This window comes from Schistocerca nitens, chromosome 2 (assembly GCF_023898315.1).
Source record: "Schistocerca nitens isolate TAMUIC-IGC-003100 chromosome 2, iqSchNite1.1, whole genome shotgun sequence".
NCBI classification, from domain to species: Eukaryota; Metazoa; Arthropoda; class Insecta; order Orthoptera; family Acrididae; genus Schistocerca; species Schistocerca nitens.
This window is the reverse complement of record NC_064615.1, coordinates 544,314,432-544,338,641: the sequence shown is the minus strand read 5'-3', so window position 1 is coordinate 544,338,641 and position 24,210 is coordinate 544,314,432. Positions and strand designations below refer to the sequence as shown.

Sequence of the window (24,210 nt, the reverse complement as noted above, 5' to 3'; positions counted from 1 at the left end):
ACGGTGATGATTTCTTAAGCCAAATTATTATGGGCGATGAAATGTAAGTGGCCTATGTCTCACCAGAATCAAAGCAACAGTCCATGGAATGGCGGCATTCAGATTCACCCAGAAAAGTGAAGTTTAAGCACACAATTTCTGCCTGGAAAATAATGTGCACAGGCTTTTGGGACAGAAAAGGAGTATTTCTTGTGGAATTTCTGCCCCATAATGCGAAAATCAGTGCAGCAGCCTACTGTGAGACATTCCACAATCTGCGCCGTTCAGTTCAGAACAAAAGACGTGGCAAGTTCGGCAACGGTATCATTTTGCTGAAAGACAATGTCTGTCCGCATGTGGCGAATCAGACCAAAGATAACATCACATCTTTTCGATGGGAAACTCTAGATCATCCTCTGCAAGGCCCCAATCTGGTGCCCAGTGACTACCATCTGTTCCTGCGCTTGAAGAAACACCTGGGCGGTCTTCAGGACTATGACGAAGTCAAAACAGTGGTGATGCAGTAGTTAAAAAGTCAGGCGGCAGACTTCTCTGAGGAGGGTTTTCAAAAACTGGTACAACGTTATGACAAGTGCCTCGCTATTGACGGAAATTATGTAGAAAAGTAGATTAAGGTACAGGGTTTCATGTAAAAATATAATTATTGAGATATATTACCACGTCATTTTTTAATTTCAAACGGTACTTACTTAAAAAACACGCCTTGTATGTCTGAAGCTCGTGGTCTCGCGGTTCTCGTTTCCAGAGCACAGGATACCAGGCTCGCTTCCCGGCGGGGTCAGGAATTTTCACCTGCCCTGAGGTGACTGGGGGTTATTGTGTCGTCTTCATCATCATCATTCATCCCTGTTACGTTCGAAGGAAGGCAACGGCAAGCCACCTCCATTATGACCTTGCCTAGTACGGTGGTGCAGGTCTCCCGCATCGTTCCCCTATGCTCTGTCAAGAAGCATGGGAATGTATTTCTTTTTCATGCCATACAAGATATGCGTTGCCTTATCACTGTGTTACCAATAGTAAATATGAAATATCATATAATTCTATTAATGATTTCTAACTCTATTAAAACATATTTCCTTCTGTTTGTTGTAGTTTACGTGGTGAAACCAAAGAGTCTATGTAAACCAACCCTGTCAGACTGTCCCAAGAACTAGAAGCATTGCAAGTCTGTCGGCTCATCCTGCAGGAGCTAACTAGTCTGTGATTGAGTGAAGACCAGATGGCTGGACTGCTTACTGAAGACATCTACAATTTCCAGAGAACGCCAGAAATTCCAACAGCGTCAGAACTTACCTCTTTTTCTAACAACAAAAACTGGTGGAATCAACTAAACCTCCTTTATGATAGTTCCTATGGCAATAGATCAGCTATACATTTGGAACTGACTGCAAAATTTAGTATTTAAAAACGTGGTTTTGCCTGTTTTTTGTCTTTCTGTTGGCCTTGTAATAGTTGTAATCTGACACAATAAACTGTAGTTTCATGTCGTCAACTGTTATATTACAATCGTAGAATACATTTCCTTACCTGTAGCCCAAAACCACAAAAAAAAAAGAACGGCTAAAGGCCTGTCTTAGAAATCAAAAGCAATCAAAAACAGAAGGTAAAACTTTTTAAAAAGAAACATGCAATGGAAAACAGTTAGCTGCTGAAGGCCTACACTACATGTCGTAAGGACAACTATAATTAAAACACATTAATAATTTCCTTTTTAAATTTACAACTGAATGGCTGAATGCCTAATTAAAGAAATATTAACTTATTGCATGGCTGAAGGCCAGAAACAAATTTGAAACAATGGCTAAAGCCCTGAACAACAAGTCAGAAAAACAATTTAAAATAAACCCCTTCCTTCATATAACAAATTTTCCTTTAAAGAATACACATGGCTGAATGCCTTATTAAAAGGTGTTTACGTAAATCCTCGGTGGATGTCTTCACATAACACATCGAACAACTAAAGGCTTAGGGCCCGGATTACATACAATTTCAGATAGAAAAAATTTTAAGGAAGAAAATAAAATCAATCTTCAGAATTTTAATTTAAGAAGGATTAAGATCTTTAACTAAAATTTAAAAAAGAACTGAATTAATACACAGCCAAAGACCAAGCACAATACTTCAAACCAAAATTAAAATCACAATCTAAAACAAAGAGAACAAATGGTGCTCAGAAGCGTTCCAAGGGTCGGCCTGAGAAGGCAGATCAAACGTAGGGTGAGGTGAGACAGGCAACCAATAGTTGAAGTTAAATAATCCAATGGCAACCCAAACTAGGGATGGCCCAAGGACCAACCAACAATTTAACCAATTCCCTTTTGTCCGACCAATGGCACAATGATGGAAAATATGAGACGAGGACGAGGATACGAAAAAAAATTTTAATTTAAGATAGCTGAAGGCCTTTATGTAAAATTTAAAAAAGAACAGAATTAATACACTGCCGAAGACCTCGCAAAGCAGTTCAAACTAAAATGTCTTCTACGGCTTTAGAAATTGGCGTTTGAAAACAGCCAAGGTAACAATAACCACTCTAGGAAAATATGAACCAAACAACTTAAGAGGCTGTCGAACTACATGCCATGCCGGACAGCATCAACACAATGAGGAAAGGCACATTGCTGGAAAAGTACGCTAAGGATCAGGACAGGTAAGTGGGACGTTAATGGCCACAGGAGAGAAAATACCGCTGGTGCACTTCACTGGTAAGTAACAGTCAATTTAATAATTAATCACAATACAGGAAGACAGCTGCAAGATTTCGCTGCCTCCAACACATAATATGTTGCTGCTAGCCCGAATGGCCCAGGGAGCAACAACCCGCAAATCAACAAACAGATGTCACAATAATTGAGGATTCGTAACAGGTTAACTGATCACTCAATTTCAGCGTCCAGGTTCGGTGGGCAAAGAACTTTGTCGCTCTCGCAGATAGCGCCCCACGATCCGACAGTGCGTGAATACCGCCAGCAGTCCCGGCCTGGCCTTTCGCCCCGGGGAGTTCCTCGCTGCTCCGTCCCAACTGACTGACCAGCATGCAGCACGCAGACAGCATTAAAATAGCTGCTCAGTCAAAACCACACAAGCTACACACTGTTCCACGAAACACTTCCACAAACAACTCGAAAAATACTAAAACCATTCGATCGATAAGCGCTGCTGCTGCCACTCACAGGCAGGCAAGCCGGCAACTTAATAACGCCAGAAAATCGAATAAGAAACGGGACGGCAGAACCGCAAATACAAGATGTCAAGCAATAAACGGCACGAACACGAGCCGCGCACGGCTCAAATACATGGTGTCTTCTCTTGCTGTTCTGTCTGGCGGTTCAAGGCGGAAAGTAAAACAGTTTTACTGTAAGGTTACAAAGTAATCTGTGAAATACCGCTCCAAGACGCAAGTTTGCATTATCGCTGTAAAAAAAAGTTATACTGTACCATCTCAAACGCTAGCTCTTCTAGACTGAAACATAAATACCAAAGCGTGCGAAAAAGTAATGCCCACGAATTATACATGTGAAAAATCTAAAAGCTTTTTAAATAAATTAAACTTTATTAGCATTCTTCATCTTTATTCTCCGTGTCTACATACTTACATCTTATCATAGTCACCACAACGACGAACAACTTTCTACCAACGAGACGCCAGTTTCCTGATACTGCCATTGTAGAATGACTGACTTTGTTAAAACAACCACAACGTTACCTCTGCCTGCACTCTCTCGTCACTATCAAAGTGAAATCCGTAAAAGTGTTCAAGCTCGGGAACCAAATGAAAATCGGGTGGGGCCAAGCTAAGATTGTATGGAGGATGAACGATGATTTGAACTCAAGGTGTACGGTTGTTGCAGATATCCTCATGTTTAAGAAAAGAGTGCCCCATGTTTGGAAGAACTCTTCGAATTCGTGTTTTCAGTTTTGTAAGGGATTACCAAACGCCGCTTCTGACTCACCGACATAGCTATGCTGCACACAACCATTCTACACCCTGTGTTTAGGTAACCTCTACCAACAGAGGACTGCAACTTGCGTCAGAGAAACGTGAAACTCGACCAACTAATACGCGATATGTAAAACTGCGACTGGTATTTTGCACGCAATATAAAATTCGTAGGCATACCTTTTCGCACGCCTTCACACATCACATTTTTATCAGTAACGTGCATCTACATCTACGTGATTACTCTGCTATTCACAATAAAGCGCTTGGCCGAGGGTTCAATGAACCACCTGCAAGCTGTCTCTCTACCGTTCCACTGTCGAATGGTGCGAGGGGAAAACGAGCGCTTAAATTTTTGTGTGCGAGCCCTGATTTCTCTTATTTTATCGTGATGCTCATTTCTCCCTATGTAGGTGGGTGCCAACAGAACGTTTTTGCAATCGGAGTGGAAAACTGGTAATTGAAATTTCATGAGAAGATCCCGTCGCAACGAAAAACGCCTTTGTTTCAATCATTGCCAATCCATTTCACGTATTATGTCTGTGACACTATTTCCCCTATTTCGCGATAATACAAAACGAGTTGCCATTCTTTGTACTTTTTCGATGTCATTCGTCAGTCCCACCTGATGCGGATCCCACACCGCACACCAATACTCCAGAATAGGGCGGACAAGCGTGGTGTAAGCATAGTTGACCTACTGCACCCTCTAAATGTTCTGCCAATGAATCACAGTCTTTGGTTTGCTCTACCCACAACATTGTCTATGAGATTATTCCAATTTAGGTTATTTGTAATTGTAGTAACTAAGTATTTAGTTGAATTAGTAACCTTCAGATTTGTGTGACTTATCGCGTACTCGAGTTATTTAGTACCCATGTGAATAACTTCACACTTTTCTTTACTCAGAGTCAATTGCCACCATTCGCTGCATACAGATATCTCAATCATTTTGCCATTCGATTTGGTCATCTGATGGCTTTACAAGACGGTATATGACACCATCGTCTGAAGACAATCACACAGGGCTACGCAGATTGTCTCCCATGTCGTTAATATAGGTCAGGAACAATGGAGGGACACTTCCTTGGGGAACACCGGATATTACTTCTGTTTTACTCGATGACTTTCCGTCTATTACTACAAAATGCGATCTTTCTGACAGGAAATCACGACTCCAGTCGCACAACTGAGGCGATATTTCATAGGCACGCAGTTTGCTTAGAAGACGCTTGTGAGGAACGGTGTTGAAAGCCTTCCGGAAATTTAAAAATATGAAATCAATTTTACATCCCCTTTCGATAGCAATCATTACTTCACGACTATAACGAGCTAGTTGTGTTTCAAAAGAACGATGTTTTCTGAATCCGTGCTGGCTATGTATCAAGAAATCGTTTTCTTCGATGTAATTTATAATGTTCCAAAACCCTACCGCAAATCGACGTTAGTGATATGGGCCTGTAATTCAGCGGATTACTCATATTTTCCTTTTTGGGTATTAGTGTGACTTGAGGAATTTTCCAGTCTTTAGGTACGGAACTTTCTGTGAGCGAGCGGTTGCACATAACAGCTAATTGTGGAGATTTTGCATCAGCATACTCTGAAAGGAACCTAACTGGTATTCAATCTGGACCGGAGGCCTAGCATTTATTAAGTAATTTAAGCTGCTTTGTTACACCGAGGATATCTACTCCTATGTTTCTCATCTTGGCAGTTGTTCTTGACTGGAATTCAGTAGGTAGTTGTTCTTGATTGCAATTCAGTAATATATTATTCCTTATCTAGTGCGAAACCATTTTGCGCAATAAATGTTAATTTCATTGGCTGAAGTGATTTTTCGATTAGTGCACACTGACTTATGAATTTCAGTTAATAAGAGCATTAATATAATGAGAAAATGCATACACCTTTGATCCTAATATTAACATTGGGGTCAATATTATCCCATAAGCAACTGGAAACATATAACACTTGTTTTAAAAACTATTATTTTCAAACCACATGACTTTGTCCCTCGAAGTCATTTTTATCCAGTTGTTTTGAACTGTTTCGTATTTACATCACACCACTACTTAAGTGTCGTGTTTCCACTGAGGGCCACTGGAGTCATTATGACACCAATATAAACTATTTTTCGTTTCTTGAATGTAGCATCTCAGAAATTGGAAAGGTGACTTATGTTGGAAGAGCTGTAATGTATGTTTTCATGTTAGTTCATTAAAATACTGTTAATATATTGCGTGTAAATCTCTTGGGTTCTTCATAACCCCAGCAGTACACAGTGAAACAAACATGCGAGTATCTTCCGGGTAAGACGAGCTCAGGTCAGCAAGCCATGAGAAAAAATAAAAAATTAGCACATTTGCGTTTTATTATTTCTGATAACCAGGAAGTAGAGACGAATAACGCTAGAGAGTAGAAATTTCGCTTGACAGAGCAAACAGAAGCCTACTCGATCGCTAACAGGGATGAAAAACCTCGTGATTCGCGCAGTATATTACAACACCCCTGCTTGTATCGGAATTTATTTACCAGGTAAGCAAGATCATTGCCGTTGTAGTTCTTCTCGCTTCGTTATTGGTATGGTTTCCCTTTCTTTTCTTCACATTATCTAGTTATATCTTATATTTCCTTTCAGAATGGAATCTGATAATGTCTGATTCATACAGGAATGTGGGGATAAGATTATCTTCGAATACATATCAATACATCAAAACTGAGTATCAGCGTAATCTACAAAATGATGACATGAAAGAATTTTTTTTTTCAGAACAGTATTGAGAGCACTAATACGCTATGAAACGACAATCTGTTCGGTTGTTGATAGTGCAATGGCTGTCATCATCGTTGATGTTGCTCCTGTAATTCATCATGATGGATTGGATGCTGCACCCTGGATTAGTTTCTTATTTTGCTTCTCCATTCGGTGAAATTCCACGGGAAACGAGCGAAAATGCCTCCAGCCTCACGAGGCAATATATCATTTACGTAAAATAGCCTTTTTTACATTGTTCTTTTTCTACAAGTAAAGCTGAAAATTCATTATTGAAAGTATTACTTATAAGAAATAATACCGTTAATACAGAAATTTCGATGCTGTGTGAGTATCCACTGTCTTATTCTTCGGTATTGGTTATAGGAAACTGCTTTGTTTTGATCAATTGCGTTTTATTTTAGTATCAAACGTAAATCTCAAAGGGCTACAAAACAGGTCCGATGCTTAATAGGAGTATCCAAAAGCACACAAGATCAAGAAAAAGCACCACACTTTGTTGTCAGTATGCGGTTCCTCATCTCGGTCTACTCAAACTTAGTCCCATTTGTCTGTTTAACAGGAATGCGATTTAGAAAACGAGGCTCTGGCGACGCTGTAACTGCAAGCAGCGTGGTCGAGAACACACAGCACGGACTCTGCGCAGTGCCGCAGCTGCCCCTTAGTCCAGTGAGACAAGCCAGTGCTGTGGGGAATAAATATTCAGACTCAACAAACATTCTTTTTTTAGAGTTAAAGCATCAAACTGTATCCACTCTACACCTCCACAATGCGGTATCTTTTGCATTCTTTTCTGTCACTGTTATCTACATTTAGACATATAACATGAACTTCTTACCGCTTTGTTTCGTTCATGAAACAAATAAAGCCAACAGAAAGTAATAATTGATACAATACCGTCGTCTGTATTAATGAGGCACAGGAAACACAATAGGCAGACTACACTAGACTGCTCATTGTGCCACACACAATAACTTCGTTCTGTACATTTGTCATCCAGTCTTATCTTCACAGAACCCGTATGTACACATGTGAGCAACGTTGAAAGAGGCCACCTCGCAATGGCAAACACTTCACCAGTCCCTCGATCATACTTTGCTGGATCCTACACAACCCAAAAACGTGATCCTTTAAGTGTCCATACCAATAAAAATCTAGTCAGGAGAATGTGAAGGCCAGAACATTGAATCTGTACGACTAATCCATTTCGCTGGAAAATTTTCATTTAAATAGTTATGCACATTCATTCCAAAGCGTAGCAGTGCACCATCATGCTGAAGCAGTAGCTGTCGCCGAACACCAAGTGGAACGTTTTCCAATGCGTCAGGCAATGTGATCCAAAAAGTTATACAATACATGAGTACATTCAGCTTGTCCATCATAGGTAAGGGCCCGAAAGAAATACTCTTACGAATCTAGCCCATAGGTTTACGCCAAAGCGTGCCTGAATGACACGTTCATAGGTGACATTTGGGCTGAGTTCCAATCAATAATGACAGTACATGTCACGTTAATAATAAAACGTGCATTATCATCCACTTGGTGCAAATGTCCTTCACATAACTGCGAGCGTCGAGTGCGCGCGTCTGGTCGCTGGATGTTGAGTTAATGTGTTGACATATAAAAGCAGTTTGTCGTGTGACAGTTCAAAAACATATCTGGAACTGCCTTCCAACGTCACGGGTACTTTGCCTGGGTGGTTGGTGAATGGACTCAAGAACTGCATCCTCTTTTGGTAGAGTACTTTTACTCCTTGGACGACCTCTGACCATCACTTGTGGACGAAGATTACCAGTTTTCCAAAGGCGTTGCTGAGAGCGAAAAAGGAAAGGAATCATATCGACGTATTCATCGTTTGTGTACTGCATCGGGAGGCTGCTCTACATGAATTTGGCAGGACCAGTTCTGGTTGTGCGCTGCGCGCTTAGTGGACATAAGTTTACAGTTTACTGGATCCCACTGTCATGTGGTGGGCTATTGTAAAATGCCAAAATGATGTACTGCTTTTAAACAACGAGAAATGTGGAATGGACGTCTAAAATAATATGAAACCAACCTGACGAGGATTCTAAACTTGGCTCGCTCCATGGTGGACAAGGGTTTGATGTTCCGAAAGCCTATTCACCGAAGTACGATGGCTTGTACGGTTTCTGTAGTATAAACACATATCTATGTAGATTCCGATGTGCTGAGCGATATGATTGTATTGACAGTAAACCATTGTCATACGTATGTTTTTTTTGCAGATGCACCCGATCTGATCTGAATCTGGATGCGAACTTACATGCCGAAGTTTTTTCTTCATCCTGTGTATAGAGTAAGGAAGTTAAACATAGTGAGTATGTAAGAAGAGTATCTGTAAATTCGAAATGGGTACAAAAAAGAGTATTGCTCAGTGGTAGTAGTAGTTGTTATGGTCGTCAGTCCAAAGACTGATTTTGTGCAGCTCTCCTCTCTACCCCATCGTGTGCCAGCCTCTTCATCTGCGAATAACTACTCAAAGTTATATTATTCTAAATCTGATTCCTGCATTCATCTGTAGGTGTCCATCTACGATCTTACCCCCATACGTTTCTTTGGCACTAAACTGGTGATAACTCGATGTCTCCGAATTTGTCCTACTAACTTATTCCTTCTTCTAATCAGGTTCTGAAATGAATTAAAACGTGGGCAATAAATAGTCTAGACAAAAGACAATTTAAGATTTTTAAATATGGTACTACAGTAGAATAATGAATATTTGGTAAGTAGAACACGTAACTATGAGGAATTAAGGAATAGAACAGGGGAGAAATGAAATTTGTGGCACAACCTGACTAGAAGAAGGGATCAGTTGATAGGATACATTCTATGACATGAAACACTCCACAGAATTACTTTCAGAAAAAACTTCCTAACACTTAAATCTACATTAGACGTTAACAAATTTCTCTCCTTGAGAAATGCTTTTCCTGCTGTATCCTCTCTAATTTCGACATCATCGGTTATTTTGGTGCCGAAATAGCAAAATACATCTACCACATTGTCTCATTTTCTAATAATATTCCCTTATCATCACCTGATTTAATACAGCTCCGTTTCGTTACCCTTGTTTTACCATTGTTGATGTTCATCTTATATACACCTTCCAAGACCCTGTCCGTTCTGTTCAACTGCTATTCTTATTCCTTAGCTGACTCTGACAGAATTACAGACTCATCGTCAAACCTGATCGTCAGACTCATCGTCTTCTTCCTGAACTTTAATTTCCTCCTCTAATCCTTTTGTTTGCTTTCCGTTACTGCTTCTTCAGTGCACAGATTGAATAACATCTGGGATAAGCTGCAACACCGTTCCACTCCCGTCTCACATGCTCTCTGGTTTTTGTACCAGTTTGGACAGCTTTTTGCTGTTTTACAGTGAACATGTTCAAGAGCTTTCTCATTGTCTACATATGCTATAAAAGTAGGGATGCCTTTTTGCAATTTTCTGTAAAGAATTTGCATTAGTCGTTCTCTTGGACTCTGAGGATATTCACCTGTCCCATGCATCATACCAGGTGGAAGACTTGTGTCATGGTTGGTTCTCCCAATGTTATCAGTAGTCCTTACAGAATGTATTTACTCCAGGGGCCTTGTTTCAGCTTAAGTATTTCAAAGCTCGGTCAAATTATTCTCGAACATCTTATCATCTTCATTCACATCCTCTTCCATTTCTGTAATATTTCCTGCTAGTTTTCCTCCTTTCTATAAATCCTCTTTATGTTCCTTCCACCATACAGTTTCCCTTCTTTACTTAACACTAGTTTTCAATCTCAGCTCTTGATATTCATAGAGATGCTTTTCTATTCTCCAAAGGCCGCTTTAATGTTCCTGTAGGTGGTATCTACAGGGTGTTTCAAAAATGACCGGTATATTTGAAACGGCAATAAAAACTAAACGAGCAGCGATAGAAATACACCGTTTGTTGCAATATGCTTGGGACAACAGTACATTTTCAGGCAGACAAACTTTCGAAATTACAGTAGTTACAATTTTCAACAACAGATGGCGCTGCGGTCTGGGAAACTCTATAGTACGATATTTTCCACATATCCACCATGCGTAGCAATAATATGGCGTAGTCTCTGAATGAAATTACCTGAAACCTTTGACAACGTGTCTGGCGGAATGGCTTCACATGCAGATGAGATGTACTGCTTCAGCTGTTCAATTGTTTCTGGATTCTGGCGGTACACCTGGTCTTTCAAGCGTCCCCACAGAAAGACGTCACAGGGGTTCATGTCTGGCGAATAGGGAGGCCAATCCACGCCGCCTCCTGTATGTTCGGATAGCCCAAAGCAATCACACGATCATCGAAATATTCATTCAGGAAATTAAAGACGTCGGCTATGCGATGTGGCCGGGCACCATCTTCCATAAACCACGAGATGTTCGCAGTGTCGTCTAAGGCAGTTTGTACCGCCACAAATTCACGAAGAATGTCCAGATAGCGTGATGCAGTAATCGTTTCGGATCTGAAAAATGGGCCAATTATTCATTTGGAAGAAATGGCGGCCCAGACCAGTACTTTTTGAGGATGCAGGGACGATGGGACTGCAACATGGGGCTTTTCGGTTCCCCATATGCGCCAGTTCTGTTTATTGACGAAGCCGTCCAGGTAAAAATAAGCTTCGTCAGTAAACCAAATGCTGCCCACATGCATATCGCCGTCATCAATCCTGTGCACTATATCGTTAGCGAATGTCTCTCGTGCAGCAATGGTAGCAGCGCTGAGGGGTTGCCCCGTTTGAATTTTGTATGGATAGAGGTGTAAACTCTGGCGCATGAGACGATACGTGGACGTTGGCGTCATTTGGACCGCAGCTGCAACACGGCGAACGGAAATCCGAGGCCGCTGTTGGATCACCTGCTGCACTAGCTGCGCGTTGCCCTCTGTGGTTGCCGTACGCGGTCGCCCTACCTTTCCAGCACGTTCATCCATCACGTTCCCAGTCCGTTGAAATTTTTCAAACAGATCCTTTATTGTATCGCTTTTCGGTCCTTTGGTTACATTAAACCTCCGTTGAAAACTTCGTCTTGTTGCAACAACACTGTGTTCGAGGCGGTGGAATTCCAACACCAGAAAAATCCTCTGTTCTAAGGAATAAACCATGTTGTCTACAGCACACTTGCACGTTGTGAACAGCACACGCTTACAGCAGAAAGACGACGTACAGAATGGCGCACCCACAGACTGCGTTGTCTTCTATATCTTTCACATCACTTGCAGCGCCATCTGTTGTTGAAAATTGTAACTACTGTAATTTCGAAAGTTTGTCCGCCTGAAAATGTACTGTTGTCCCAAGCATATTGCAACAAACGGTGTATTTCTATCGCTGCTCGTTTAGTTTTTATTGCCGTTTCAAATATACCGGTCATTTTTGAAACACCCTGTATCTGTCCCTAGTGACATGTCATTCTGAATCCTTAGATTTATCCTCTGGCAATTCCTGCTTAGCTATTCTGCACTTCCTGTCTTGCGCATTTTTTAGGTGTTTGTATTCTCCTTGACCAGCTTCATTTGCTGCATTTTTTATTTTTTCCTCTCATAAAAGAAATTCAGTAACTTCTGCGTTATCCAAGGATTTCTACTAGGCTTTGTCTTTTTATTTATTGTGTCTTGAGCTGCCTTCACTATTTCACCTCTCAAAGCTACCCATTTGCCTTCTCCTCTATGATTGTCCTCTGCTCTAACCAATTGTTGCCTAATGAACCCTACATGGCTCCCTCTAATGCTCCCTATGGTTCTTTCACAAATTTCCAGGCGTCATATCCTTTCCTACCTTTCTTGCAATTTATTGAGTTTTAATCTACAGTTCATAAACAATAAACAGTGGTCATAGTCCTTACTTGTCCCTGGAAACGTCTTATATTTTATAATATGTGCCTGGAGTCATTTTCCTCTGCAAAAACTCATCTTCCCCTCTTCAGGAGCCGGCCGGAGTGGCCGTGCGGTTCTAGGCGCTACAGTCTGGAGCCGAGCGACCGCTACGGTCGGAGGATCGAATCCTGCCTCGGGCATTGATGTGTGTGGTGTCCTTAGGTTAGTTAGGTTTAATTAGTTCTAAGTTCTAGGCGACTGATGACCTCGGAAGTTAAGTCGCATAGTGCTCAGAGCCATTTTGAACCTCTTCAGGAACCACAGGTTGTCTGACCTTTGAACAAATACTGGTCCAATGTTTTTGCACCTATCGTACAGCCATCTCTATTAGTAAGGCACGGAAGCCACTCCACCAACCAAAGTTCCATGGTGGGGCGAGGGGGGGAGAAATGGTTGTAGCCAATCTTATATACATTTAGTATTTAAGTCAACCATTACAAGCATGAATAATATCTAACTATCGATCCATGCAGACTTCACAATCATATAAGTATACCTGGAAACTAGCAGTATATTTGCTATGTGGGCTGGCTAGCTTCTTATATAAGTGATTCATCAAATTAATGTTCAAAGTTGTTCTCCAAAAATGATGATGGGAAACAATTCTGTTTTGTATGACTGTTTAATTCCACAAGGAACAATGATGTATACGAAGGTAAATGAAACATATAAATAGACCTCACTTGACAGAGTTTTTAGCAATAACCCAGTACAAATGACACTGCGTGGAATCTATTGCACTTCTCAGTAATAATAATGGGGAGCAGAGCGAACAGGTCAAATACACACATCAAAAAAGATTTGCTTCACCTCGGTTCTAAGATTTCCGGAACCTGTACAGAAAATTGGAATATAAAACAACATAATATCATTTTCGCTCTTTTTATTGCTCATGAAAACTACACATTGCATTTTGTACCAGCATAAAGCGAGACCTCCAGAGGTGGTGGTCCAGATTGCTGTGCATACCAGTACCTCTAATACCCAGCAGAACGCCCTCATGCATTGTTGCATGCCTGTCTTCGTCGTGGCATATTATCCACTAGTATATCAAGGCACTGTTGGTCCAGATTGTCCCACTCCTCAATGGCGATTTGGCATAGATCCCTCAGAACGGTTGATGGGTCACGTCGTCCATAAACCGCCCTTTCCAGCCTATCCCAGGCATGTTGATAGGGTTCATGTCTGGAGAACATCTGGCCACTCTAGCCGAGCGATGTCGTTATTCTGAGGAAAGTCATTCACAAGATGTGCACGATGGGACCGCGAAATTTCGTCCATGAAGACCAATGCCTCACAAATATGTTGCCGATATGGTTGTGCTATCGGTCAGAAGAAGGCATTCACGTATCGTACAGCCGTTATGGCACCTTTCATGACCACCAGCGGTGCACGTCGGCTCCACATAATGCAACCCCAAAACAGCAGAGAACCTCCACCTTGCTGCACTCGCTAGACAATCAGTCTAAGCCGTTCAGCCTGACCTGATTGCCTCCAAACACGTCTCTGACGATTGTCTGGTTGAAGGCATATGGGACACTCATCGGTGAAGAGAATGTGATGCCAATGCTGAGCGGTCCATTCGGCAGCTTGTTGGGCCCATCTGTACCGCGCTGCATGGTGTTGTGGTTGCAAAGATAGACCTCGCCATGGACATCGGGAGTGAAGTGGCGCATCATGCAGCTCTTGCGCACAGTTTGAGTCGTAACACGACGTCCTGTGGCTGCACGAAAAGCATTATTCAACGTGGTGGCGTTGCTGTCAGGGTTGCTCCGAGCCATAATCCGTAGGTAGCGGTCATCCACTGCAGTAGTAGCCCTTGAACGGCCTCAGCGAGGCAAGTCATCGTCAGTTCCTTTCTCTCTGTATCTCCTCGATGTCCGAACAACGTCGCTTTGGTTCACTCCGAGACGCCTGGACACTTCCATTGTTGAGAGCCCTTCCTGGCACAAAGTAACAATGCGGACGTGATAGAATCACAGTATTGACCGTCTATGCATGGTTGAACAACAGGCAACACGAGCCGTGTATCTCTTCCCTGGTGGAATGACTGAAGCCGATGAGCTGTCGGGCCCCTTCTGTCTAATAGGCGCTGCTAATGCATGGTTGTTTACATCTCTGGGTGGGTTTAGTGATATCTCTGAACAGTCAAAGGGGCTGTGTCTGTGATACAATATCCACAGTCAATGTCTATCTATAGGAGGTCTGGGAACCCGGGAGATGCAAAACTTTTTTGATGTATGTAATATCGATAAACAAGTAGGTACTCGGGTGCAGTACTATGATTTCACCTAAAGATACAAAGTGGTTCTAGAAACAAAGTGGTTCTTAGAAACCTCTTTTCGAAATCTGGGCTGCTGAAAAATCAACTGAATTCCAAAGGCAGGATCTTAAGATATTTTTTCCTTAAATATTTGAACATCGTTGCTTTTCAGTCACCTCCCGTCTTTTATCAGTTTCCTCTCATTTTCTTTCCATTTCTCTAATGGAAGCCAATATATCATCCTATGATAGCCATATGCCATACTGGTAAAAGGGGATGAAAATCTGGATTCTCGAGCGCTATTATGCTGGGATAGACAGACTGATCTGTGGTCTGTTTGTAAAGGGTTCTGGATTGTAACAAAGGCTTAAATATGTTGCCTACGGTGGGGCTCACGGAATCCGTATTATCCTGAATGGATCATGTTACCCGTTCATGATCAGTCACAGAACGTTGAAAGACTCTGGCATCTGGACCTGTCTGGTCTTTGTTCTCAAATCGTCTCGTCTCCTGACAAGTCACCGTCCCTGTCGTCGAATCACTCCATCATGTAACTAGAATTTATACGATATGCATCCATTAACAACCTCGACTTACACCTTGTCAGCAGTCACAACGGAATGACATTATTACAACAATGACACTAACTGATGCGAGAAGGGATCTAATAATCTACCATTCTCCTCTGGAGTCAATCATCAAAGAAACTTGTCCCCTCCAAAAATAACATATACCCTCAAAGAAATCTTATACAAGATAACGACTCTGTTCAGAACGTTGATTTACGAGACTCATAATGAATAAGGTGCAAAAACCACAAACACTTGAGTCAAGGTAACTCGCTAAATGAAAGATAAGGAAAACTTAAAGATTAACACATAAATACTATCAACTTAAATTTACAGCGGATCTAAAAAAATTTCAGGCAAATGATGAGGGAGAGGAAAAGAAACTTAATATTATATGCATGATCAGTTTTTTTTACGATACCTGAGACAAAGGTTGCCAGTAAGGAAATTAACCGCATGTTTCCTATCCTGGAACCCTTAACTAGTATCCAAGTTAGGGGGCATTATCACTATGATATGCTTATCACACTCAAGTGAGTTTATATTCAGTCTGCATGTGGTATGTAACACAACCTTACGCACTGGCTTTTGGGTAACATACAATTGTGAAGTTTTGATGGATCAAGTTGATGTTCGTGGAGTCTGACTACATTACTCATTGTGAACAGCTGGCTACTCCCATCTTGAGCATTAGTCTTGTTTGTAGTCGTTTGGAATATACGGTTATCGTTATTGCATCCTCTCATTTGCAAACTAATAAACTCAGCAATGCCTGCTGAGATTCATCCCCTTTAACAATCTCTCCCTTTCGCCTCAGCTGAGGGGAGCTGCCCACTCGGCAAAGTTCTCTACGAATTTCGGAAAAATTTGGCCATGCCGATAAACCTCTCAATTTCTTTCCTATTCTTTTTCAATGGAAATCGATGGATGGCTTTTGTACGATCTTTGTCTATATTGACACCACCTGCCGAAACTGAATGATCTAGGAAAGGGGTATTTTTCCTCGTCAGGTTAACTTTTAATGGTTTAATGTCTAATCTTGCTGCAGACAAGCAACATAATATCTGCCCCAGTTGGTCCAGGTGGTTTTCGAACGTTTTGCTGTAAATAATAACTAAATAATACTGCACACTCCTGAATTTTAAATCACTCAAAATAGAATCTAAAAGTTGGGACAAGATTATGGCCCCCGTGGAGAATCCAGAAGGGACTCTGTTGTTCTCAATTTACAGTTCCTACAGGAAACAGTCAAGGAGTTGGACTTTTCTGCAATCGGTACTTGATGATACACTTGGCTCAGATCAAACACTGAAAAATACTGTGCTACCGAGAACCGGCAGCTACAGTTATACAAATCAGTAAGCGGAACTGATTATAATGTCACTTTCTGATTCTGCTGACCAATTGCCTTGGGTGCTAAAAATTTTCGGAAGCATAAGTCGATACAGTTGAATGGATTACATTATCTGGCAATTGATGGTCGATTATTTTTCTAAGTTTTCGTTTGTAAGGGTGATGATTGGTGTTGTGTCCTGTGGTCGTCAGGAAAGAACAAACAGTCAATTTGAACACACTTTACTATAAATAAAGAAAAACGCCTGTTGGAATACACCAAGTTTTAAAGGCAAGAAGAACCAAAAAACCCCACAGCTCTTTTGCTGGAAAACCGGATAAGGAAACAACACAATGGAAGAAATATTACAATGTAGAGGCGGTGTTGTGCATTTTCTTTCCCAGTGGGAGGAATGTCGTAGTGGCCCATTATTAGTTGAGGGCCTGCACAACCGACATGCGAGATGGGTTGCCGACCACCTTTCAGGAGTGCGGAGAGAAACATCGCCTGCGGACAGAAACAAGAACCGACTTTCCAAATGAAAATGGAACTACTTCGCCAGACAACATGTGACTCTGTCCCACCAATCGGAACTCATGGCTCGTGTAGCACTCTGCCGACCTGGCTTTATAAGCATGGCATAGACCGTCATGCAGGTGGCCAGATATGGGATCTGCATCTTTCCACCATCCTTCACATCTACAAATCCTTGATCTGACCCATCCTTTGTTGTGCCAGCGTTGTTTGGATTTCCGCCCCTCCAAAGTTGTGTAAAGCCCTCCAAATCCTTGAACGCCATGCACTCCGCCTCGCCTTCCGCTTCCGTCTTCCGTCCCCCACATGCATCCTCTATGATCTCATTCCCTTTCCCCACCAACTCCTATTCCTTGAACACAATTGCACCGTGTATATTATCCGCCGCCTCCATACCCCTCACCCTCTGGTGTCTCCCTTCTTCTCCAGCCCCATCCCATTACTGTGCCTTTACCATTGTGTCCCACCCTCTCTCCATCTCCACACCCTCCACCTTCGTTCCCAATGCAACTTCCAGCACTACCCCACCTGGATGATGAGCTTCGTCCTGACGTTTACCCTTCCTACCAACTCTAACCCCAGCCACCTCCTGCCTCCTCCTCAGCGCCCCCTCTCCTCCACCTACCTTCTCCTAAGTGGCTTTCCGCCTCCTACACCCCCTTCCTCTCCTGTGCTCCCCTTCAGTGTCTCCCTCCTACTTTGTCTTCCTTCTTCATCTCGCACCCTGCCCGTCTCCTGCCTCTTGGTGTGCCCCCTGTCCCCCCTTTTCCTCTTCCTCCCGCCCCCCCCACCCCTCTCCCCTATTTGTTTCCTCCTCTCCGACCTCCAGTCCTTCTGCAGGTCCCTACAAGCAGTTTTTGTTCTTTGTGTGTGTTCCGTCGATTCCAGTGGTTTTGTGTGTTAAGTGTCTCGCTCTGTGTGATTTTTATGCTGTGGCCGACTTTTAACTTGTGTTTGACTCTAGTGATTTTAAGTGCGCCACGAATCTGTGTTCTTTTAACTTTATGTCGATTTTTTAACTATCCCTCCTGTGCATGCTACCGCATTAGTGTTTATTTTAACTTCCATCATCTCCATTTGCTGTTTCTTCTGTATCCCTTTTATCATACCCTTTTTGGTAAGTTTCCCCTTTCACATATGCTGTACAGTCGTTTGGCTAAAGAGTGGTGAAATGTGCAGCTGCTAGCCATCCTCTGCCCATGAGGAAGGGGAATAAAATTACCATAAAAAAAGTCAGCAGGCAGTGTATACCAATCACTAGAAACACCTCTGGCCAGTACTTACGTCAGCCCTAGGATTGTATTAGCTTGCTGTAGCATTGTAGTAGCACATGGTATTTTGTTTTTGGTAGAGTAGATGTTGGTCAGGAGTTTCTTCCATTGTGTTGTTTCCTTATCCGGTTTTCCAGCAAAAGAGCTGTGAGTACCTTTGGGAAGGCATTCATCTAGCTGTGTATTATATGATCAACTTATGGGATGAGACCTATTGTTTGAAAGACATTTGTTTTATATAATTTACGTAACTGAGATGCGCATCTAGCGTGAACGCTAATACATGGATAGCGCAGTCAAAGAAACATTTTAACAGAAGCTGAACTGAGCGTTCCGCTTCGATCTAAATAAAAAATATGACGCTGAAAACCTTTGTAGATCTTTAGATTTTGCAGTACTTCTTCTTGTAATGTGAAAGCATAAAGAACGTCGTCTTTAAACGATAAAAGTGAGCGGTCTTTCCAGCCTGCAGACAACAGTTATTAATTAATAAAATTCAAGTAATTTATGTTCGATACTGTAAATCGGCTAGTTATTGTTATGAAGGTGTTGAACGGTGCAAGAATTGTCTCGAAGGAAGGAGAAAAGTAAAGAGTGTAATTTGTGATAAAGACGCGAACCAAGAAGCGATCACAGGACAGGCTGATATCTTATCGGACCAGCACAGTCAGAAAACTGCTTATGTTAGTTATACAGTTTATAAATAAGCACTAATTGCTTGTGGCAATTATTTGAATATATTTAGTGTTTACCAGATTTCTTATTCTATTCCTTTCTTTTTTACCTCCATGTCATATCATTTTTATAAATGTCAAACAGTATTTACCATAGCAGAGAATACTGCGGCATCCTGGTCGTAGACAGAAGGCCGCTCCTTGTTTTCTATACAACTCATAGCCCAACCATTTATTAATGATTTCAATTGCAAATACAATTTTTTTATTGTTCATTGTTAAAGGTCCCTTAGGTAATTCTAACATTCATACTGATTACGTAAAGGAATCCCGGTTGTTCTTTTCCAAATAATACAAGCCTTTGCGTAATCAACAACTAGCCTCCTTCTGACAACGATCAGGAGACGACCAGAAGACGGACGTCTTCTACCTCTTTCGTGTTTCCTGTGGCAAAGCTGTACCAAACTGGGAACACAACATTCTAGTATGAAATACAAAACCTATATAAGTATTAGATTAAAATTGAAATACATTTAATTTAATTAATTAATTTATTTTTATCATACCAGATGTGGTGCCCGACCAGGGACTCGATGAAAAGAAAATCTGTTCTGTTATTGTTTCATGACATCATCCGGTGGACATCGGGAAGCCATATAGGAAGTATTGAACAGAACCGTGGAACTATTAAAAATTTCGAAAAATAACAGCAGTGGGCAAAACGACAGATGTAAGTACGGTTTATATTACGCATAAAATCTCGCGTCTTGTATTAGAAAAACTGATTTACGGAATTTCTTTCCTTACTGCTTCATTTTATCCTATCGCTGTTAATTTCATTGCAGAATTGCTTATCTATGTAGTTACAATCCACTTCTGATCACCTCTTAATGCAAGGTTTGTTTGTTAGCATTATTAGCATCTTCATTGTTGCTACGGTTAAAAACAAAAGATGGATGCCATAATAGCAGGATCCAGTGTCTAGTAGGTGATTGTCACTTATTTTCCAAACTAGGTGCCATCTTGTCTTCTACCCGGTATAGCCCTGCAATTGTCTTCTGCCGCAGTGTCACGTTTGACTATCAGGAAGCGTCGGAGTGTGCGCATCTGGGAGTTGACTATCGGCTTGCCGCGAATGATTTCTTTGAGCAGTTACGTCACAAACGTGAAAATAAACACGGCAGATGACAGAGGCAAGCCGACAAACAGTATGGATGACGGTGATGACACAATTGTCAAGTCATACCCACTACGTTCGAGAACGGGAACAGGCAGACCCGATTCGCGAATGGAGAGAACGGCAGACGAGGATAGTGACGTTTCGGCACAGCAATCATCGTCACGGCAAGCGGGAGAATTTTCGATAGCTGAAATGATGAGAATTTCTCTTCAAGAAACAAAACAGGAGAAACTGGAAAGGGAAGCTTATAAATTACACAAACAACGTGATATAGAACAAAGGTAAGATGTACAAAGACTTCACAGTACGAGTCGAAAGTTGCCAGGCAGTTACAACGGAAGTCTCAAAGAAGTCGGCTGAGGTTGGAACTAAAGGAAACAAGCTTGCAGACAACGTCATCACTCTGCAAGGCCAGGTCAATGACCTGACACAGCAGCTATCCGACATTAACATTGAAAAGAGGTAACAGTGCAATAGAACCGTGATGCAATTTCGAGAGACTTATCATTAGTCAGTGACTTGCCGGGGGCATTCCTTTACTCGTGACAGTCAGGTTTGATTCAAATGCTATAACTTTAGAACTGGAAGATACGTTAGAATATAGTAAGTAAGCGATACTCTGACGAAAGGAGAGTTGAGAGGTTAGCTCTGTACCGCTTCTCCCAAATGTTGTGGACAAAGACATTACAACCTCTGACATTCGTCTCATGAAATGACTGCAACGTAAAAATTAGGGTCAAATACGAAAGCTTTTACAGAGAGACAATCAGAAGCAGATTCTTTCTTAGGCTTTCCTAAAAAAAAATAAAAGAACCTCTTTCCATGAGGTTTGTCTGCTTATAAATATATGAACTTACATCTTAAAAGGCTGGCTCAATTTATATCCATACCCACACACACACATATATATACAGGGTGTTACAAAAATGTACGGCCAAACTTTCAGGAAACATTCCTCACACACAAATAAAGAAAAGATGTTATGTGGTCATGTGTCCGGAAACACTTAATTTCCATGTTTAGAGCTCATTTTAGTTTCGTCAGTATATACTGTACTTCCTCGATTCACCGCCAGTTGGCCCAATTGAAGGAAGGTAATGTTGACTTCGGTGCTTGTGTTGACATGCAACTCATTGATCTACAGTACTAGCATCAAGCACATCAGTACGTAGCATCAACAGGTTAGTGTTCATCACGAACGTGGTTTTGCAGTCAGTGCAATGTTTACAAATGCGGAGTTGGCAGATGCCCATTTGATGTATGGATTAGCACGGGGCTATAGCCGTGGCGCGGTACGTTTGTATCGAGACAGATTTCCAGAACGAAGGTGTCCCGACAGGAAGACGTTCGAAGCAATTGATCGGCGTCTTACGGAGCACGGAACATTCCAGCCTATGACTCGCGGCTGGGGAAGACCTAGAACGGCGAGGACACCTGCAATGGACGAGGCAATTCTTCGTGCAGTTGACGATAACCCTAATGTCAGCGTCAGAGAAGTTGCTGCTGTACAAGGTAACGTTGACCACGTCACTGTATGGAGAGTGCTACGGGAGAACCAGCTGTTTCCGTACCATGTACAGCGTGTGCAGGCACTATTAGCAGCCGATTGGCCTCCACGGGTACACTTCTGCGAATGATTCATCCAACAATGTGTCAATCCTCATTTCAGTGCAAATGTTCTCTTTACGGATGAGGCTTCATTCCAACGTGATCCAATTGTAAATTTTCACAATCAACATGTGTCGGCTGACGAGAATCCGCACGCAATTGTGCAATCACGTCATCAACACAGATTTTCTGTGAACGTTTGGGCAGGCATTGTTGGTGATGTCTTGATTGGGCCCCATGTTCTTCCACCTACGCTCAATGGAGCACGTCATCATGATATCATACGGGATACTCTACCTGTGCTCCTAGAACATGTGCCTTTACAAGTACGACACAACGTGTGGTTTATGCACGGCTGTGCTCCTAGAACATGTGCCTTTACAAGTACGACACAACATGTGGTTCATGCACGATGGAGCTCCTGCACATTTCAGTCGAAGTGTTCGTACGCTTCTCAACAACAGATTCGGTGACCGATGGATTGGTAGAGGCGGACCAATTCCAAGGCCTCCACGCTCTCCTGACCTCAACCGTCTTGACTTTCATTTATGGGGGCATTTGAAAGCTCTTGTCTACGCAACCCCGGTACCAAATGAAGAGACTCTTCGTACTCGTATTGTGGACGACTGTGATACAATACGCCATTCTCCAGGGCTGCATCAGCGCATCAGGGATTCCATGCGACGGAGGGTGGAGGCATGTATCCTCGCTAACGGAGGACATTTTGAACATTTCCTGTAACAAAGTGTTTCAAGGCACGCTGGTACGTTCTGTTGCTGTGTGTTTCCATTCCATGATTAATGTGATATGAAGAGAAGTAATAAAATGAGCTCTAACATGGAAAGTAAGCGTTTCCGGACACATGTCCACATAACATATTTTCTTTCTTTGTGTGTGAGGAATGTTTCCTGAAAGTTTGGCCGTACGTTTTTGTAACACCCTATATACAGGGTAAGTCACCTAACATTACCGCTGGATATATGTAGCGGGACTTTGAATTTCGCCGCGCTACATTCGTTCCCTCAGATAAAAATATCCCGTCGCAGCGGTATGAGCGCTCGACGGCAGAGAGAAAATACTAAAATTGTTAACTCTTTTTTGTTTTTTATTCCGTTTCAATTGTCTCTTGATAGCCGTAGCTTAAGGCAGACGTGATCGGATGCTGACGTAAAAACTTTATGGCTAATCTTGATCTGATTGTAATGTGTAGACATTGTGGAAGTTATTAAGAAATTCGGTAGATGGAAGTAGCAAAGTGAATTAAATTGCATACAGTATCAAGATGATTTTAATTGGTATAAATTAGTGATCCCTGGACTATTGCAAGATTTCGGAGCAGATTTTTTCACGCTGAAATGAAGGAGATTTTTGAAGACGTGGACGCCGCCCTAAAGAAGACATGTTAACCTGGTAAAGAATGAACTCTAAGCTACGTCATTTCCCCGTCAGTTACATTTTGTTATTCTCTGTTCTTTTTCAAAAAATTTTGTAGTGGAAATTGGTTTAACTTTTGCTCAGAAACGCCACAAGGACCACCCCAACAACAGCTTTTCAGAATAACGAAGTCCGATAGCTTTTCTGTAATACAAAGTCCGATTTGCGTTTCATTTTTCCCCTATTTTCACGGTCTCTCTTCTCTCTCCATTTATTTTTTTATTAACTACTACAACTGGCTCCCGCGACAGGACGCAATTTTCGGATGTGTCGTTTTTGAGCAAATTTGAAACTTTAATTTGTATTTTTTTCCCAACAGAGAATAACAAAAAATCCTGAAGTTTAAAGGGTAACGAAAACACCAACTTTATTGTACCTAAGCAAATGATACCACAATATTGTAAAGAATTTTTGTAACTAATTCAATCTGTTTTCTTTTCATGGCATATATTGATGCAAAACTGTTATTGTGAGGCCTTTTGGTGATTATCCGATGGAGATGTATTAAGAAAATCCATATTTTGACGAATACGATTTACGCAGAAGTGATTGACCAGCCGCTGCACTACAGAAAATTTAATGGTGAGTCACACAATTATGTTTCATTCAAGCATTAAATAGCCAACTGCAGAATCCATTTTTCCATTTCCACACATCCTGTAGTTTTCTTCTTGTTTTTTCCAAAATTATCTATCTCTATTGTAGTTTGTGGTAATTATAGTATTGTTGT

The 24,210-nt window shown here is 41.7% G+C and overlaps 1 protein-coding gene across 4 annotated transcripts in view; it reads left to right on the top strand.

The window, feature by feature from the left end:
• LOC126236537 (uncharacterized) overlaps positions 1-1,487 on the top strand; it is a 41,585-nt gene extending 40,098 nt beyond the window's left edge. For all 4 annotated transcript variants that reach the window (XR_007544935.1, XR_007544934.1, XM_049945913.1 and 1 more), the window contains exon 3: positions 1,093-1,487. Coding sequence is in view for 2 of the 4 variants with exons in the window: in XM_049945913.1 (XP_049801870.1) it covers positions 1,093-1,154 (62 nt within the window). In the remaining 2 variants the exon portion in view is untranslated. The remainder of the gene's footprint in view (positions 1-1,092) is intronic.
• Positions 1,488-24,210: the final 22,723 nt, after the last annotated feature.